Source organism: Phasianus colchicus, chromosome 5 (genome assembly GCF_987193195.1).
Source record: "Phasianus colchicus chromosome 5, bPhaCol1.hap1.1, whole genome shotgun sequence".
NCBI classification, from domain to species: domain Eukaryota; kingdom Metazoa; phylum Chordata; class Aves; order Galliformes; family Phasianidae; genus Phasianus; species Phasianus colchicus.
The window spans coordinates 33,118,456-33,139,690 of record NC_143440.1 but is presented as its reverse complement, the minus strand read 5'-3'; the positions used below and the strand labels follow the sequence as shown (position 1 = coordinate 33,139,690).

Sequence of the window (21,235 nt, the reverse complement as noted above, 5' to 3'; positions counted from 1 at the left end):
CTGGAATGAGCTGCTCATAGTAATCAAGCCATTTAGGGCACATCTTCATTACTAAATTCTAGTGCTGCAAGTTTTTCATCTATATATTAAACTCCTATACATAAAATTTAAGTATATGAGCAGAAATCAAAGGTATTCCTGTCATACATAAATTCACACATAGCTCCTCCTAGAATTAGAAGAATAATTACACCACACTTTCATAAGAATGCTAAATATCAGGTCGCAAACCTTCAGGTGTATCATTAGCAGGAAGGTATTCATATCTGCCATTGATCAAATTCCAATCACAGATTTAAAACATTGAAAAACAGTTGGGTTTATCAGTAAACATAACCTTACTTGTGGTGAGTGTACAATACGTATTCAGAGCCATCAAAGGAAGGTAGAAGTACAAACCACAAAAATATTAAGTCCTCTTTCTTTGAGGTACAGAAAAACGCTGTCTGCAGTTTATGTGGAGAGGAAAAGAAAGAGGAAGTAAAAAAAATGCACAAGATTACTTTCTATTAAGCAACTGGAAGAATTCTCACAAACCATTTTTTTTTGGCTTCTCTTTTGATGTTACGTTCACATTCCTACATTAGAGACTTACCTGGTATTTACATCAGCACTGGAATTTAGTAATGAACATACAGTTTACTAAACTAGTTACTTGGAAGCAATGAAACACTCTGAGTGAAATTCTGGAAGGACAATATCTAAGTCTGAATGCCATTGTCTGGGACTGAAAAAATTTCAGTGTCTGTATCATTTCTCCAAGGAAAATAAACAGAAGCAAAACCAGAGAAAAACAACTAACCACCACAACCAAAAAAAAAAAAACCCACAAAAACAAACAAACAAAAAAAACCCCAAACAAACAAACAAACAAAAACAACAACAACAAAAAAAAAAACAGATTTGCTCCTTTTCATTACAGTTGAATTAAAAGATGAACTTGGTATCTTAATAATCATGCTCTGAACCTTTTCATGACGCATAAGTGAAACATAGGCCCTCTATTCCAAGGAGAGCTCCCTCTTATTAGGGATCCTGAGTATCCTCCAGAGAGTAAAGATGCCTATAGTATCTCAGATCTAAACTCTCTAACCACACTGAAATTTGACACTTTGTTTATGGTTCCTCACTTTCGGATTGTGATTATCAAACAGGAAAGTGAGAAGTACACTTCCAGTACACCCTGCAGACAAACATTTGGGTAGCGTGAGCTCTAGATTAAATGTTCAGCCTCCAGGGAACTCAAACTTAATTTCTGCATTTTCTAAGCAAGCACACTAAACCCTTCATCATACAAAACATGACAGTCATCCTTTTCACCTCCTCATATTTAGACTCTTCTGGGGACCACGGTTTATGTTTGCATATTCTTAAATCTGAAGAGATGAGACTGTAGAGACAAAACAGACAGATGTCTGTCTCCCTAGATGGCAGCAACAGCACCAATCAAAGTTTAGGCAGTTACAGATTTTTCAAGCAAACAGAGAATTACCTGGCAAATTTAAATTGATACAGAGTGAAGCAGAGTCTGGGAGAAGACACTATGAAGGACTGCCCTAAGTAAGGCAGTTGAATCTGACAGCAGTGCCTTAATACACTTTGTGTAAAATAGTGGCCACTGAAGCTATGACAGACAGGTATCAAGCCAGTGTATACTTAATTTGTTTTAATGCACTAAGTATCTCAGTTCCACATTTGATTTCTGACAGTCACCTTAATATGAGTGGGAGCTGAGATGCTCCACAGAATGCATGCTCAGAATACCTAAAAGCAGAGACAACGTAATAGACGCCTTTTAGAAATTTCTATTGCTTTCAGGATTTTAATAAATGTATTTTATTTACCATACTGATTACTTATATATATTCTTTATGCATTACTAGTTTATGCTACCAGTTTTCTTTGTGGTTTCCTGACCTCATCACTATTTGGATGCTGAATCTTAAGAAGGATGAAGAGTTCAATTTCATTAGCAAAACTTAAAATGTAAGGTTGAAAACGCAGGCTCTCTCATACAAATGTGGTAAAGGGAAAGGCAAAATACTTTATCCAACAAATCAAGTCCTCTATGTTTAATCCTTCCTTAACTGGGAAATTATTATTAATTCAAAGGAACTATGAGCACTTTTGAAGTGTTCATTCACTTGGGGGCTTTTAGTTTGTACATCTTTCCAAACACCTCTTTCACAAATGTGTATTCCTTTAAGAACCACATGTATTTCCATTTCTAGGAGTTCACAGCAAGTATTTAAAAACTGTGCCACGTACAATATGAAAATGACTATATCATAATCAAAGGGGAAAGGTTTGGAAAATGTAAATATATGCTTGGAGATGTTTGTTTTCTCCAATCAGTTACCACTTTCAAAATATGCTGTATTTTCCATGTAACCCATTTTTCATCTGCCCAATTACCAGCAATCTTTTTTTCCTGCTATCAAAAATGATCATTTGTTTCTTTATTGTAGTAGATAAAACATCCTTTCATTGTTTCAGCTCACAAGCTGCGCAGATACTACCCACTGTTCTTGCCTCCAGCACTTCACATTATTGGTGTATTATTTCATGCATGCCCTACTCTTTTATCAATTGCTTTTGAAGTAATGTTAATAGACTAGAAAATTGAGACATTTATGAAGTATAGGCAGTGTTTATGAAAAAATCCATAAAATATGACACAGGCAAGACAAGATAAAAGCAGCATTTTAATAGATTACGGCAAAGAGATCCTGTCAGAAGTTGACAACTGACTCCTCCGAGATCACTAATTTTTATGGGATTAATTCTTTAGTATTAAAAATGAAGTTAAATGTCCTAATTAATCTGTAAATAGCACACCCAGAATTAAACCTTGTGGCCCCTTCCTTGGCAGAGCAATACTTTTGAGTAATAATTTTGAGTAATTACCTCAAACTGATAAACTGAGTAAGATGATGTTATTAGCTAAATAGCCATTTGAATCAGACTTTATTGTATCAATGATGTATGAAATCAGCACTATTTGATAAAGATGTTTGTATAGTAACTTCTGATTTGCAGGAAACTACAGATCACTTGGATTCAACTACACCAGTTGTGTCCAGCCCATGGTCCATGAGCTATGTGCATCCCTGGACAGTTAGAAATGACAAGCCCATAAAAAAAAGCAAATAAGTGATTTACTGGCAGATGAATAAACAGGAAACAGAATCCAAATTAGTTGCAGGGACCCCGACACTGGAATTGAGAGAAACTAAGAGTTTATGCTACTAGGTTCAAACAGCGTAGAAAAGAACATTGAGAATAAGATGCCTGAAGGATGGTAGAAACTGGAATTTGGCAGCTGTCAGAGGGAAAGTATTGAGGTCACAAGGAAAATCTAGAAGTGTCATCAGACATAATTAAGTCATAGATAATTGTATATCATTATATTTATAAAATAGGTAATGTCAGCATTGAAAATTATTGTAGAATATGACAGTACAATAGATTCCACTGTTCCAGTTTATTTGCTCATTTCCAGATAGAAAAACAAGGAAGTTTTTCAAAACAAAGTTCAAATAGACTTTTAAATTACTTATGTGTTTAGTGTTTCAGTAGAGATAGGCTTTTTAAAATTTTTTTATGAAGGCAAGCCACTCATGACTGCTTATTCTGAAACAGAATATAGCCTAGATACTATATTGTATTTGTATTAGAAGGGTATAATTATAATACTTTGGAAGTCTGCCTAAAAGGAACATCTCCAAACATGAGGGCAAAAGGACCATACAATTCTCTCTCAGTATCAACTTAAGCTTTCCACAGATGTACTGAAAACATGATGAGGACAGAGATAAACTAAACGATTTCATTCTGCCTGATTGTTATAGTCCCCAGTAATATCAGGCATAAAAAAAAAAAACCTGAAAATATGCGAATGCCTTAATTCTTTTTAAAGTATGGCTAAAATTCACTACTACAGGTTTCTCACACAGGACTGAAAGACGGTAAACAAAATTTACAAAACCAGAATGACCATGCTTTGATCTCTCATTACCCTGTGAGATTAGGCTTACAGAAAGGCATAAGTTTTAGTACATCAGCTAATATAATTAGAAAATAACACATTATCACTGCAAGTCCTAGACATTTGTGATACAATGCAATAACTCTAATGTAGCTTACATTCCAGTAGCTGATAAAGACAGTGTTCTACACTATTAAAACAAGTGGACCAAGAAAAATAATCTGCTTTTTTTCTTACAAGTCAGCCATATTTTATCTTAAAACAGTTTACGTCTATTTAGAAACACTGAGGTCATCTTTTCTCAAAAGAGAAAAGAACCTTTATATAAATATTTTGAGTGGAATTTAAATCCTAGTATCATTCTGCCACTGTTCTGCTACAGATCAGAAGGATATTGTCATGATCAAATTTTTACTTTTTGTCCTCATAGTACAGTTGGGCTAGACTTGGTTTATAAGAAAAACACTGGTAAAGAAATACAGAGTTTTTGCAGTATAAAAGGTGACATACTTCATCAGCTCAGCTAGTGCTATCTGGGCAAGAGGATTTCTGCTTCATTGCAAAAAGTTTTCATTCAAATTTTCAGTGTTCTTATCAACGATACTTTGCTGCCTCATTTTTCATGCTTTCTATATGATGTGCATTATTCTATTTACTTCGTTATTAATTGGAAACAAAGTACAACCTCTGTGTACTTCTAAATGGCTGAATAATATCAAGAGCAATTTCACTACTTAGGCGCTTTACAATTGACTGACCCATGGAAAAAGACTGGATTTGCTCACTTTAAACAAATTTCAAATATGCTTGGCTGTTCCTAAAGTGCATTTGTAATCTAGGCAGATTATAAAAATGAGAATGTGACAGAATTATTCAATGTAAACATAATAAGCAACAAAAAGTATGCTGTTTTTGAGATTAAATATGAATATTTGCTCTTAATACAATTAAGAATAATTAAACCTGTCTTGTGAACAACAACCTGATGATGTAGGTTGTGTTTCTGTTTTGTCCATAAGTTTAAAAAATATAACTTTAAAATGCTTAAAAAATTTTTATTTCTTTTTTCTCCTGGAAAGACTCCAGCAGAGGGTCACAAAGATGATAAAGGGCCTGGAGCACCTCTCTTATGAGGAAAAGCTGAGCGACTCAGGGAGGTTGTGGGCATTCAAGACCTGCCTGGATGCCTACCTCTGCAACCTAGTCTAGGGGGCCTGCTTTGCAGGGGGGCTAGACTCGATGATCTCCAACCCGAACAATTCTGTGATTCAGTGATTTTTTTTTTTTAACAGTAGAAAACACTTTCCTTAAACTTTAATACCTTCTTTCTTCTTCTTGTACACTCATTTGGATGGGGAGGAGTCTTCCAAACTGTACCCACTTCAGTAATCTGACGTATAGTTCACATGAAATAATAAAGATTCCTTACCTTGATGGATTGACTGTAAGGTCCTATGCTAGCAGGTGCCCAGTGGGAAATACTCTGTACATGCATGACCAGTTTTTCTTCACTTAATACGTCATCTGCTGCAATGTCACTGCTATGTGCAAGGCAATCAATGCAAAACAGTACTCCATCAGGTAACAGGGTTTCCACACACACTCTGAAAGCAGAAGAAAATTATCTTTTTTCAAATAGTGTTTGCATGCACTATCAGCATTTATTTTCCATGTTGATTTCTTTTTATTTTGGATACTAAATAATGAAGTTTTATCAGGAACATAAGAACAAACACTACAGTATTGCAGTAACCTGCTAGTATTTACGCTGTTATCTCTTCTCCAAATGATAATCAGCTTCACACTTCCAGCAAGACAATCTGCACTACCAAGGAGAAACTAGAATCACAGCCTATGGCTCATTTACCTTTGTTTATTTTAATGGTGTATATCATTATTTTAAGAATACATGAATTCTTTTACCAAGAAAAGTTTGACCATACTACTTTGGAAATAACTTATGCTAAAGCAGCTTTTGGATAGGGAGCACCTTGTTATATCACCAACCATTTTTCACTGACTCACCTTGCATATGCTGGACTAAATGCTCAATTTTCTAAGCATCAGCAGCAGCTCATTGTTGCTTTGCACCATCCTCACATGTTATAATGCAATACCAAGCATATTTTTTTTTGTTTTAGTTGTTTGACAAATGCACTTTTATGATAGCACAGAAAACCTACTTAAGCATTCATTAAGAAAGTTCATTTTTGTTTGCTCTGAACTTAAAAATTTAAGAACTGTGTGCCTGAATGATAGACAAAGTCTATTGCAAATGGCTAGTGAAAAAAGTGTGTGTGGGTGGGAGGGAAGGGCGGAGAGAGGAATAAATAAAAAGGAAGAATAAAAGATGAAAAAAAACAACAATTATGTTTCAAAGCTAGAAAAATAATTATATTTATAGTCTATGCATTAAAATGTCATTTATCTCCCAGCAGGTATCCAACAAAGAATTACTTGTTCTCTTTACGTATCATGTAACATAACCTTACAAAATTTTAATTGTCTTGCTTTATTTCTTCCAAGAAAACTATCTTTCTTCCCTCCTTTCCCATGCAAATACACTGTTTTTTCCTCATAATCATCATCACAGGCATGGATGAATGGATTTTCTGCTTGGGATGGTAAATTTTCAAGACAATTTTACAAATTTAGTGTAGATCTAGACTCCTGAGTCTATGCTTCTAGCATATTGCTTGTGAGAACTCCCACAAACAGGCCCCTGTGCATAACACAACTATGTAGACATGCAAACTGCTGCTTAATTTTTCTTTTGGCTAAAATGCAACATAAATCTTTATGTTCTATAAAATAATCATAAAGTCATTTCCTGCTGCAACTTCCTAATCTTTCTACCTGCTATTTTATGACCTTTCCAAGAAGTAATGGAAAATTATATGCTGGCTGTGCAAATGTGAAGGCTTAAGACATGCAGCAGCATGAGAAATGAAGGACGCTAGATCAGGGAAAGTGCCATAAAGAGAACTTAAGATACATAGCAGTAGAGATACATTTTTGTGTAGTTTACAGCAGAGCCTAAATCCTTCCTCTTCTGGTACACAAAACCACCACTCCATTCCTCCACTGTTTGGTAACTCTGGACTACAATTAGGATCTCAAAAAAGCCTCTTCCTGCTGTCTTCCTCTTCCTGACCGCAGATAATTAGGAGAATGTAAACATACCATCTTAACAATATCTTCTAGCTATTTTCACATTATACTTAAAATTCACGTGACTAAACTACATTAATTCTCTGTAATAAAAATTATTTAATATTTTACATTAGAAAATGCTGAACAATTGATTCAAAAAATAACAAGATACAAGGTATCCTCGTAGTTGCCTTTTTTTGAGTTTTGAGAAGTGGGTTGGACTAGGTAACTTCCAGAAGATCCATCCAAGTGATTTTTCAAACTATAGTAGTTCTGCAAACTGAACACAGTATCTCAGAAGCTTAAAAACATGAACTACTGTTATAAGAAATATGCTCTTCTGACAAATGCAAGAAAGAATTTACAAAGGGAAAATTACATTTAACAATTTAAAAAAGCAGAGCAAAATTTTCATGGGCTAGGTGTTTGTAGTCCAATTTCCAGTGAGGTAAACAAACAACAAAAAAACTAACAATAAACAAACTAAAATCAAATAACATCAGGATTAAATTCCCAATATTAACAAATTGTTTCATTATGTCAGAGCTTGACTAGGACCCAATGTTAACAGTTCTGTATGATGGATATTAAATAGTTATGATTTCAGGCTCTATGAATGAAAATATTAGACAGCGCATTCTGAAGTAATGTCTTATTCATATTTGCATATTTACTAAATAAGCAAGTATAGCTATGCAACTCATCAGATGATGGAAACACACAACAAAAGATCATATTGGGTCAAGCCAAAGATACATTTAGTGCAATCCTGTGGAATCTTCATCAGATATCGCAATGGTAGGGCAAAGCACACCCTCAGCAAGTTTGCAAATTATACAAAACTAAGAGTGGCGATTGTTACATTAGAGGGTGATGCTATCATTCAGAAAAACCTGGAAAGGCTGGAGAAATGGGCTGACAGGAACCTTATGCAACAAGTGCAAAATCATGCAATTAGATAAAACCCCAGGCACCTGTGCATGCTGGGAATCATCCAGCTGGAAAGCAGCTTTGTAGAAATGGACCTGGTGGGTCCTAGTATACAATGAAAGCCAGCAACGTGCCCTTATCACCAAGGTTTGATGATATCCTGGGCTGTTAGGAGGAGAATTGCCAAGATCAAGAGAGACACACAAGCAAACAGAACTCCATCAATACAAAAGACTTGTCATTTCACCTGAGTTAAGGAGAACTGATGCTTGCAAAAAATGCACTACTTTTCTGTAAAGTCATATTGAGGGGCATTTATAAACCTTATGGAAAATACTAAGGCAAGAACTTCCAACTCCAGTGTTTTTGACTTGAGCACCCCTGACATGATTACTTCAAAAGGTAGCAAAAGTCTGTTTCCAAGTCTGTGAGACATAAATATTTGTAGAAAAGCTTCATAAATATGATAACAATAATACAGTACATTACAGTGTATCATAAATATACTAAAGCAGTAGTCTAATCCTACCTTGCCGGTGGACACAAATCAAATTCTGTCGCATAAACTGAATTTATAGCACTGAAATCTTTCATACTCTTCATATACAGATGAACCAAAATAATATCCTTCAGTTTTAATCCCTCTGAAGTTATAGTTGCTGCAAGATAAAAATAATGTAGCTGTTAAAACCAAAATATTTTAAACACAGGCATCCTGTATTTGTTCAACAAAACAAACTGGTAATAACTAGTTGTCTAAAGATGACTGAAGGCTTTGCAACATACTGCTTTTCCTTACATAATGCCCAAATTTTCATGAAATTTTCTCATGTTAATTTTCTAAGTAGACAGAAATAGAACGATAAATTCTATCCACACAGCAGTGAATCCTTTCCAAAAGAAAATGTATCACGCATTCATGTAAATAGATAAGTTACATTCCTAACTTTTTGTATCACTAAGTTTTATCCTTTTTTTTTCCTGTTAATTTTTTGTTTTGTTTCAGACTATGACAGCTAGTAATATACAAGATTTTGAATCAAAAATGAACAGAACTGTAAGGGACAACAAGAAATCCTTTAGTCCATAACTCTTCTCAAATAAAAAGATTAAACATTTACGTGCTATTCTGGAGGGATGTTTGTCTAAGCTGATTTTAAAAAAAAGTTCAATAGTAAGAAAAGAGTTATAAATGGCAAGACAGACAGTAGGAAACGGAAGTAGCCACAGGAGAAATGAAGGTATGATGTCAGCACACAAAGTTAAAGAAAAGATACTGCGAAGTGGAAATAATATGAATGTGTATACATAGAAGATTTCAGTCATAGCATTTAAGGAGAATGTTTTACTCTTACATACATCAATACCATACAAGATATGTGGATCAGCTCTGCAGTGTGGACCTTTCGTAACTCATAAGCAGGAGAAACAAAATGAAAAAGCAAGTCTTCTCTGAAAGACGTGAAGAAATACAGAGCATATAATAGCATTTACCTAACTTAAATGAAATACACAAAGCTCTTCTCAATGTAGTTCTGGGGATCTTGTCCTTTAGAATTACAGTTTGTATCTATACGTATCTATATATAGTCTTACAGAGGAGCAGCATAAGAGTATAAATAGTCTTCACCCTTGCCTTAGTGAGAAACAAATAATTTTGTGAAAAACATTTATTTGCCTTTAAACACAGTATAGAATCTGGCACACTTCCATGAATGTCGATGCAGTCACACGCCAGCACAGTAGTCATTCTGCCACTAGTGATGGCAGTCTGAAGAGGGAAAGGAAAATTCTCACTGACAGAAAAAGACAATCCCTGCTAAGTGATACAAGAGATTACAAAACAATTGACATTGAACTTGTCTGAAGTCAAGATAGATCTCCAGAAATGATCAGCTGAGAAATTAGTACACAATGATAATTCTGTCCAGAAATATAAATGTATATTATAACTGCCTGATAGTAATCGCTAGGTCAATATCAGCTGCTATTTCATCACTCAAGGAGAAGATAATGACATTTTCTAAATTTCCAGTCAGAATTTTAATCAAGTAGAGTTTGGGACTACTTGAGAGTTAAAGGTTCTTCAGCATTATGTGGAATGTCAGAGAAAAAAAATAAATGTAAAAAAGAAAGTCTAAATTGTGTAAGCTGAGAAACAAACTATAATTTGTGGACATGAAATGGCATTATAGCAAGTCAAAGGCAAAGAGATTTCGATAAATTTATAATTTTTAACTTTTTAGAAATAAGTACAATTCCCTTTTTCTCTGTGTGAATGAGAGGAATGATAGGAAATAATATCTCCCGAGCTTGCAAACATAATAAAATTGACTTCCCAAGGTACTGCTGTTAGTAAAAAGATAAAAACCAGCTACCAATTCATCACCTGGGTTCTTAACAACAAACATCTGCTCCCAAAGAGAAGACAATCACATAGCACATTTTCAGGATACACCTGGAAAGTCCTTCTGTTGAATTTTAAGCCATTCACTCTTACAAAATATTTATAAAATACAGCCACAATCATTCTTTCTTATACAGAATTGCTTCTGACACACACTAAAAAAGGACAGCTTCTTTTTTTTTTTTTTTTTTTTTTTTTTTTGAGTTATCTGGGTCTTTAGGCAGAGAGCTACAGAAGGCAACATCAAAATTGTCTACAGCAAGTAGTATTCTAGACTAATTTTTAATGCAATAAAAAACCATGTTGCTCCAGTGAAGCCTAGGAAGATATGCCATGGTAAATCTGGTCCAAAGCTGCTTTTTATGTAAAGCACTTCAATCTTTGTCATCTGAAGATATGCTTAAAAAAACAGTTTAAGAAAATAAAAGTAAACGGCAACGTACTGAATTCCCTCTTGTACTTGGCTTTATGGAAGAAATCCAACCACTTTATGAAACAATTGCATGTTTCATAATGCCCAACAATAAATTTATATTTCTGAATCCTTTGAGAAGCACTTATCCTCTTTAGAGATCATTAAATCAGTTAATCCTGGAAAGTGAAGGTTAAAAGGACTGTGCCTATTCCATTTTTAAACCATAAAGGACAGAAATGCTATATAGATCAGAAGTATGACTACAGACAAAGCCTGGTGGATATCAGCCTATCAGCTAAGTTCTCAAACACATATTGCTTCTTTTTCCATGTCAGAAACTTTATTTATCTAGTCTTCCACAAGCTCTTACAAAAATAATATAACCCCAAAGGAAATCTGAGAACTGACATTTTCATCCAAAGATGAGAATATTGCTATTTTTCCTGATTATAATAACAGCTAATGAAAGAAATGTGCTAAAAGCAACAGGCTACTGAACTACTCAAAGACACAATCAGTTCTCTTCTATGACAGATGCTGTAGCAAAAATATGTAGTATCTGTATTAGCAGATATCCATTCAAATATACTAAGAACAAAATAAAATATTATGCAATCCTTTTGCTTTAATTAACATATTTTGCCCAGAAGATTTATACTAAATACTGTTGCCTTTTATTAAAAATTTAATCACATCTACCCTTCTGACTCCCAAGCAATTAAAACCTAGCTTAAAGGCCGTTGACAAACAACTTCCTTATTTCCAAACAATTTCTATGGTTTCTTAATCGTTCTCTATTCAATCAATAAATCAGGCACATATATCTAAGATTTTACACAATAACATTTCACAAGAATTTGTGAGCAAGAATTCAAGCCCACCAATTTACTCACTAAGACTTATTTCCATTTTTATGAATGAAAAGAAGACTGTACAAATGTGTTTTATCTAATGATTATAATGAAAAAAAAAATTGAACATTTTGTATTATAGATCAATATCTTGGATAGTAAGGATAAGATATCAGGATAGTAAGGAACTTGGATTTCACAATTCCCAAGAAAGCAATTTTTCCTGTGCATTAAGAATATAAGCAAGATTTATGGCTGCTGACCTAATCCTAGATGCCGGAATGTTCAACATTTTTCTAGAAAACTTAATTTAAAATTATAGTAGCTATAAAAGTGCTTTAGCAAGTAGACAGCATCAACAGCATGCGTACTCTCACACATAGTATATATTCAAGAAAGCTATAAAGCCAGTAAGTACTATGGAAACAGCATCACAGTGATATGAGCACTGTGCTGGCTTTCTAGGCCCTTCAATGGCAGCCAAATTACGATGTGTTCAGTATTAAAGCCAATAATGATTTCAATCAAACACTAGATGAGGTGGCAAACTGACAACCACAACACCTGAAGTTACAAAGTCACATTGCAATACAGAGTCCTTATTTAATACCATATTTGAAAATGTATTATTAGTAGCTGATAATGGATTATCTGAAAAAATCACCTTGGAGAGATGAAAATGCTTCCCTTGCTGCCTCTTGAGCATTTTTGTCTTTTGATGGATGAAAGTGTGCAGTGATGCATGAAAACCACTGGTAACCAGTCACAGATTTCCCTGAACTTCCAAATGTCTTACCTATGGGAAATTAATAACAGCACTATGATTACAGAGATGAAAACAGTCACATTAACCAAGAATACATTTTAAATTGCTTAAGTAAGAAGAACCATGGGGGAAAAAAATATATATAAATTGTTAAAAAATCTTCATAACTTATTTACAGAAATGTAGGTATAAATCAAATATTACAAGTGTGCTGGTATCCAAGCTACCATTCAGTACTTGTCACACAAAGCAGTACTTCTTCAACACTGCCTCCAGAGAATGTGCTTATAAGTAGTATTTAGCTGAGAATTTCATTTTTTCTCTCCTCCTTTACTTCTTTTCCCCTGACTTTTTACAATTTTTCTACTTGTTCTGATAAAGACACGTTACAAGCAATGATATTGAAAAGTTACAATTTTCAAAATTATTCAGCCAACATAGAAACAGATTTTCAAAGTTACCTGTCAAATTTTAACAGAATTTAACCTGGTTCTAATAAGCAGCAAATGCTTTATCTGTTTAGGTGCTTTTGTTATTATTGTTTTGTTTGTTTTAAAAATCCCCAGAATTTATCCACATTAAAAGTGCCTATGCACTACTCCGTATCAAACACTGTTACACTATGAAACTTACTTTTCAGAGTTACTAATCTTTAGGTTTTGAGTAAAAGTGATGCTGTGGTATTTCAGTGAGTTAGCATTCTAAAAACACTAGTTTATTTTGTGTTAGTCATCTCCCATTTGAGGCAATGCTAGTATTAGGCATATGATTTGTTCTGCAGCTCACCTAAGGGACAGTAACTTGTTTGGGTGCTAAGCTTGATCATGCACGTAAGATGGTGACTATTTTCACTAATGGGACAGACGCAAGTCTGTCCATGTAAGCAAGTCAAGTCACGGCATTTTATTACCCATTTTAGACTTCCCTTTTATACTTTCAATTTAAAATGGAGTTAGGATACAGGTGCTGGCATGATCTTCTAAACAACTAATTCCCTCCACTGTAATGACAGTAATATTACAGTAATTTAGTTTAGGCAAATTATAAACATTAATGTGTGAAAGAAAGAAAGAAAAAATTGGGTTATGTTTCTTCTGCAAAATAACTTGAGTTTTATTACCACAGATTTATTGATTCCTACCAGAAAACCTAATTGTAATAGGAGACTCTTTTTTTAAAAAAAAAAAAAGATGTGGCTATTAATGGGCACAAATTGTCTTATAGTCTTAACAGCTAGACCCCCCCCCAGCAGCGCATAAAATATTCACTATTACTTTCCCAATGAAAGTTGCACAAAACTCACTGAAATCCAAAGAATTATGTTTCAAAGCCTTCCACATGATTGGACTGATATTCTGTTGTTCATCCAGTTCCGAAGAAAGTAAAATATCACTATTGTTGCAGATTACTTCACAAGAGCAGCTATTGGCCATAAATGTATCTGAAGATTTCTCCTGCTTGAGAAAAAAAATTATAAAATAAACCAGTAAACAGCATACCAAGCAATGTGAAATCATCATATTTCATCATTCAAGCTTTCAGTTTTAATTACAAAAACCACTTCAGCTTGACAAGCACCTAAGCTTAGAAGAATTAAAGGAAGAGCAAACAGTAACAGTTTTTCCCACTGTTTAGACTGCAGAATTATCAGCATACAATATGTTCCCACTGATACATCATATGGGATCAAATTCCAGGTTTAGTAAGCAATAACAACAGATATAAGAAACAATGAAACTTGTGATAAGAGACAGGATGATATTATAATGAAAAAACACTATTCCACAATTTTGCAGGACAGCTATGTTTGCCAGAAAATAAGGGAAAAAAGGGACAAAAGCGTTATAGTACCAACTTGATCATTAACACTGTCAGTAAACACTTGAGACAGTGCAAAAGACTATAAGAAAAGTTTTAAAACCTTGTTAAATCTTTAGTAAATGCAGCCACTGTAAGTCTTGTTCCATTCAACTCATGAAAAGACTATACACTTCATCAAACTCAACAAGCTTTAGAATGCTCAGAATTTTGAGATAAATAAAGCAGCATTATGAAAATTATACATCGAGTAATGTTTTGATAAGGAAGAAAAATAATGTATGGTGTCTTTTCTTTTTCCTAAATTCTATCCACGCAGTGGACAGTCTATCTAGTGGTAGTCTACGTAGACTTCAGCAAAGCCTCTGACGCTGTCTCCCATAGTATACTCCTAGAGAAGCTGGCAGTCCATGACTTAGACAAGCACACTCTTTTCTGGTTAAAGAACTGGCTGGACAGCTGGGTTCAGAGAGTGGTGTTGAATGGAGTTAAACCCAACTGTTGAATGGCCACGAGTGGCATTCCCCAGGGGTCAGAATCAGTGCTTGTCTTGTTCAGTATCCTTACTGATGACCTAGACTATGAGACTGAGAACTTCCTCAATAAGTTTGCAGATGACACCAAGTTGGGAGGAAACATCAATCTGCCAGGGGATAGAAAGGGATCCAGACAGGCAGGATAGCTGGGCTGAGGCCAACGGGATGAAGTTCAACAAGACCAAGTGCCGAGTCCTGTACTTTGGCCACAACAAACCCAGGCAATGCAAAAGGCTTGTTTCCAGTCTTGGTGATTCTGTGCTTCTAAATGCTTTCCTGGGCCTAGGATAAGAAAACTACACAGTGTACCTTTTAATGCAAAAAGCATACACTGACCAGGCCTTCCAAAACACTGTGTTCACTATGCTTCCAACAAGTTGTGTGATTACAGCATACATGTGTATCCATTTTTATTTTTAGATCAACAGTCAGAACCCACTACTCTCTTCCATCTTAATTACCAATGCAGCCTAATCTGCAGGACATGCTGACTTTGGCATCACTAGCTTGGCAAACACTACTTGTCTTGATCTAAAAAGAAAATGAATTATGACTGAATTTGTCCATGAACCTTAAGCAAATGACACTGCATGCTGCAGCTCCAGATACTACTCAATGATCTTATCTTTTATATAGTATCTGAGCAATGTATTTTTTTTGCAAACTTCTGAAATAAATTCACAAAATCATGATAAAGCGTAACAGAGCAAGTCAAAAAGGTGACAAAATATGAAGCCTTACGTGAGGATTACAAACTGCTGAATACTGTTTTAGCCCACAAATTAATTGTACTGAATATGGAATGTCTATGCAAACCTCTATGAAAACGAACATTAATATTATACAGCAAAGCACACAAGTGCATAAGTTATATGAAGTAAAGTCACCCAAAGCACGACCCTCTGCATTCTCTGTTTTTAAAGAATTAGATCCAAACAAGCTATCAAGTAATGGGCTATATTAAAGGTTACTAATCAATTCTGAATATAAAAATTTTCAGAAAAAAAATTATATTTTTTATATTTATATTTTATATTTATATATATTCAACTATTTTTTTTATTATTTCTTTTGGAAAACAAAACATATCTTTATGTAGAACTTTAAAAGCTCTCTTGATATTAAGCAAAAATAATAAAAACAAAAAGGCACAAACTCATAATATTTATCAGAAGTCTGTGATGAGAGCTCAATATTTACATTGATGTTTCACCAGTTAAGTGAAAAAGTTAAATGAAAGTAGGGTTTTGGAAATTTTTAGGAAAGGCTATATTACAAAAAAGTCTTATACTCTGAGAGGAAACTCAGTTCTGCTGCCTCTAACAGAGCTCAAGGTGAATTTTATGAATGCTGCAAACTCTAAAACTATGCTCTAAGAAAGGCTGATGATCTTTCATTGGACCTCATTCTATTCATTCATCGTAGAAAAGCATGAAAGTCAAGGGAATAATCTACCATATGTAAATCAATGGTACATAAGAGGTTAAAAGAAGTCAACTAAAAGTAACATCGTAGCACAAAGATGAAAACTACAACGTATCGCAAAGGCTATGTGCATACAAACATTACAATACCCAAGTTTCTAACAGCATCTATACCACTTCCCATTTGTTGAATTACAACATCCACTATTGCCAACAATTAAAATATTTTGCTATCACCTTGGGAGCACCTGACAGCCAACTAGATATTCAGTTGTGACTTACAGAATAAAAATGAAGGAACATAGACCTGTAATTGAATAAAATCTCAAGTTTGATTATGCTGCAACAATCAAGATGAAGGAAATAATGAAACTTCCACAAGAAATACACACATGCTGCTAAGTTGCATCAAGTGCTAAAAGTGCTACCACATCCTTTTGCAAATGGTGAGTTTTTTGAGTTAGCTACTTATGCTGGCAAAATTGTAAAGACCATCATGAAACAAACAACTAGAACTAGAGCATGGACATTCAAAGAATATTAATGCAATATACTCACTTGGTAACAGCCTTTGAGTATGCACAGACAATTACATGAATGATCCTATGACAGTGTTGCGCTGCTTTTTGTTTGCTCATTATTTGCTTCTGTTGCTTTTTTATTAAAACACCTGGGTTTTAACTTCAATAACATTATATTGAATTTAAATGGTTAACAAACCATTATTAGGATAAAAATATGCTGATAAGAAAGGGGGAAGTTCCAGCTTGCCAATATGTCAGCCACTATGTTTCTTGATTTTGTTAAGCTTTAATAAATACCTCCTGAGAAATCTAGAGAGGTGGGTATCTTGTACAAGTATTGTTACATATCTGTAACTTCTCTGTTACCTAATCAGGTGGATTGAATTTATGACACGATGCAACAGAATGTGAAAAGAGCACCTATTCAATTTTCAAGCCATCTGTGAAAACTGTTCTTTCAACTATGTTTCTAAACATCTTTTCTGTAAATATTCTTCATGGACCTGTAATAAGACTCACAAACTTTATTACAACTGGTTTGGTGTAACCTACAGTACTCCTGTGTAGCACTGTAATAATAACAAATAACTAAAATGTGTGACACTAAATTTTTAGATAATCCACTGTCAGATCCTTTCTTTCTAAACTTTTCTATATTTTATAAGTGATCATATCAATATTGCTTCACAGATATAAATAAAATCATATATGTTTACACACATACACAAGCAGCCAGTCAGCTACAAAATTTTTGTAAATTGGGAAATTACCACATCCTAGAAATTCTTAGAGGTTTCTTACATACATCAAAGACTGTAAAAGTAATTATAGGCTACCACTGATTTCAATGGCTACAATATATCACAATGATTCATCCAAGGATGACTCCCACAATGCTCCAAAAACATAGCTAGTCCATCATATTCAACAGCAGTACAGGTGTAGGCTTCAGCAGAAGTATTAGGTGTGGAACCTGGCACAAGAAGAACAGGCTCAAGTCAAGCATAAGAAGAGCTGCCAGACTATGTTGAGTAGTTATATTCAAATCTCATACAAATGTTGGTCTTTCACTGCTGTTAATAGAGAACATAATCTAAGGACATAAACACCAAAGTTACAGACTGCCACAAACAGACTTTCTTTGACTAACATTGTCATTATTAAAAAAAAAATAATAAAAAAAAAAATAAAAAGCTTGCTATAATGACATTTTAATTAAATCTTACAGAACTTATTTTACCACATAACATTTTCATTTTACTTCACAGAAGCAATATATTTTCCCATTTGTGTAGACTGTTTCTCCCTCACCCGCTGTACATTGTGATACCAAACTAATTCTGGATCAGAGCCTGCATACATGCATATGGTTAACTATATTCACATAACTCTTGTCATTGATGTAAGCACACCCAGAATGAAGTTAAGCAAATGCACGAGTGTTCCAAGATCCAAATTCTCTGGTTGAAAAAGCCTTGGAACTAGGACTCTGACTGATACAGCTGAAATTCCTTGTAGTGGTCTTTTATGAAAACAACAGATTGCCTTCTTATAAAGCTTACATTTGCCACCATAGAAACTGGTATAAAAACCCATCACAACAAAATTCCAAAACTGAAGGTTTCCCACTAAGCAGCAATGAGAACATAGCATGGTAGAAAGCTCATGAGACATAAGACGTATGAGGACTGTGATAATCTGTTCTTTGCAGCTTAACTTGATAACATAACTTCTTGAAATAAATATAATGAGGGAGACCATGTACACCTCCTTGCAGTATTTTAAGTATAGTAGATAGACACATAGGAAAGAACGTCCTTTACTCTGAAAGATTTTAAAATAATAAAGAGACCTCTCCAAAAAAATCTTTTTTCAGAGAATTGGACTTAGTCTGCAACCAAATGAAGCATGAAAGAAAATCTTTGATTTATTATTCTACTGTTTGAAATAAATCAATGTACTGAAAATATGTCTGCAATTATTTGTTATAAAGTTTGTGAAGTTGTTACAAACCATAGTTTCCCATATTTTTATGATGCAAAAGGGAAATTAAAGGTTACCTAGGAGAAATATCACTAAGTGATGGCAAAGTATTAAAAAAATGCAACCAACAATACAGCAAAATTCTGTCCTGTGCTCCTTAACACCAATTACAAAGTCTAATACCTAAAGTTTTAGGTGGAAATGGATTAAAATAATTCAGATAGAAGAAATTGGACAGGAACAGGCCACAAAGTTAAATCAAATCTAAGCTACAGGATTATGCTCCTTCAGTACAAAAGGCATGTACATATCTACCAAACACCATTCCTGACTTTTACAAATATTTTAAAAATAATCTCTAAATTTGCCTGTGAAATTGATTTGCTCATGTTTAAAGAGGCACAACTGCTCGCATTTCAGCAACATGTTCCACCCAGTTACAGAAAAATGAATGAGTATCATTTCGTGTAGGTAAATACAATGCAATACTATGCATCAAGGAAATTCAGCATCAAACGTGTCGCCTTTATCTGTTGCAGGTAATCAGATTCCATTTCTTCTGCTAAGTGTAGATAGAATCTATGTGATTCTTTCTAATCCCGGACTAACTCTAACCTAAGGGACTGCAGTTTGACAGCTGGTATTGTTTTATGTATATGTATTCCTACTCACTGGGACTCAGGGAACAGAGCACTCATTATTAAATGTGACAAAGAGCAAATCTTAAAGCATGACGGTAGTTAATATATTCACTACTATTACCAGAAATATGCTCAGAAAGAATTATCACATAAGAAGCTCCAGAAGCTTTAATTTCTGTTTCTGATAATTCAAAACTCAAAATAGTTCAACATAGTAACAGAACAGTATAAAATGGGGCCAATACAAAGGTTTTGAAAGTTCAATTTGCTGTCAATTAAAAAAAACTTGCAATTTTAAGCAGTTATATTTTGCCCTAATTGAAAAATATTACAATTATATTTATATTGCATAAAAAATCTGATACATTTGATTTAGAGGTACTGGAAAATGCTTCAGGAATTGCTTCCCCTCAGCAAAGAACATCTTACAATTTAGATATGCAAAGTCACAGAGTTATTGGAAAAGTGAAATAGCAATGAAGCTAGGTATCTGCTTTATGTATATCACAGTGGTGACCTTTTTTTTTTTTTTCCACAATGAAGTAAATGAAGCAATCATGAATTTTAAGCATGAGTGTTTTATTGGCATTATTTATTCTTAATGTTTTTGTAGAATACCTTTGAAAAAACTTTTCTTAAGCTGTTTGTTTTGCCAAACTTCTAACAATGTTCTAATAAAAAATCTAATTATCTCTTTATCTGTTTTGTTGTCACTGTTAATGAAAGAAAAAAAAAAGGAGGTAAAAAGAAAAAAGTTTCAAATATTATACAAGAATGCATCTTGAGGTTTCACAGTAGCATATTAAATCAGAACAGTAAGCAAGATGTTATTTTCCCCCAGGCACAGGGGCTCATTCTGCTGCCAGAAACAATCTAAAACAAATTTCTACCCAAGCTCTGTAGTTAAACAAGAAGGGATTTATCTGAAGAAAATACATTCCAGAGAAGGAAAGACAGCAGAGGCTAAAGTACACTAGCATAACAAGTGCATAACAATAATAAGGTAAATTCAAAGAATGTAAAATTAACATCTGTGGCATAAAACTAAGATAAATTGAATACAAAATAAAAGTTAAAAATACATATTTCAGCTGAAACGATAACAAAACGGATGTTGTGATGCTTACTAGAATACTAGAATTCTCATTGTTGAGAATTTTTGCTCAAATTTCAGTAATTTTCTGAAAGTCTGAAACTAAAACTGTTTTTTTTTTTTCTCTGCAATGATTTGTTACTGCAGGACTGCCTTTCAACCGCTGAACTACTAACTGATACTTAACATGTTTTGTAGGGCTTGTAAAGCATGAAGGAGTGAGAGAAAGTACAGTACTACAGGCATATTAATCTTAAAAGCCTCTCTATTATTACACAGTTGAACTGTGCCTAGTAACATGTTGTGCTCTGAAGGACTGACTGGCTCTCCATATTCATATCTTCTTGAAAACTTAGCTTATTTTAACATGACACAAAATTAATCTATTGCCAAAAGACTCTAATGCTCTTCCTCATGACACAGACATGGCACAAAACAGACTATTTTTCATTTATTTCTACAAGACATTAGTTTATATACCAAAATCCAGAGTATACCTCTGTAAACCTTACTTCTCTAGGAGTGTGACAGCTTTGTCCACAAGGAATGTGAAATAAGACTTATTACAATACTGCCTGAAACTGTGAGGCTTTAACCAAATTTAAAACATAAATCTAAAATAAGAAGGGGAAAAGAGCTTCCATTCAAATAAAAGTAAAAATCTTGATTCTTATATAAAATATTATGCATTTTAATATAACTTTTT

At 34.0% G+C, this 21,235-nt stretch overlaps 1 protein-coding gene across 3 annotated transcripts in view; it reads right to left on the bottom strand.

Moving 5' to 3' along the window:
- DPH6 (diphthamine biosynthesis 6) overlaps positions 1–21,235 on the bottom strand; it is a 182,795-nt gene that overhangs the window by 95,699 nt on the left and 65,861 nt on the right. For all 3 annotated transcript variants that reach the window (XM_090141267.1, XM_090141268.1, XM_031593741.2), the window contains exons 9-12: positions 13,814–13,964; positions 12,409–12,540; positions 8,601–8,730; positions 5,418–5,592 (exon numbers count right to left, since the gene is read on the bottom strand). In XM_090141267.1, the coding sequence (XP_089997393.1) occupies positions 5,418–5,592; positions 8,601–8,730; positions 12,409–12,540; positions 13,814–13,964 (588 nt within the window). The remainder of the gene's footprint in view (positions 1–5,417; positions 5,593–8,600; positions 8,731–12,408; positions 12,541–13,813; positions 13,965–21,235) is intronic.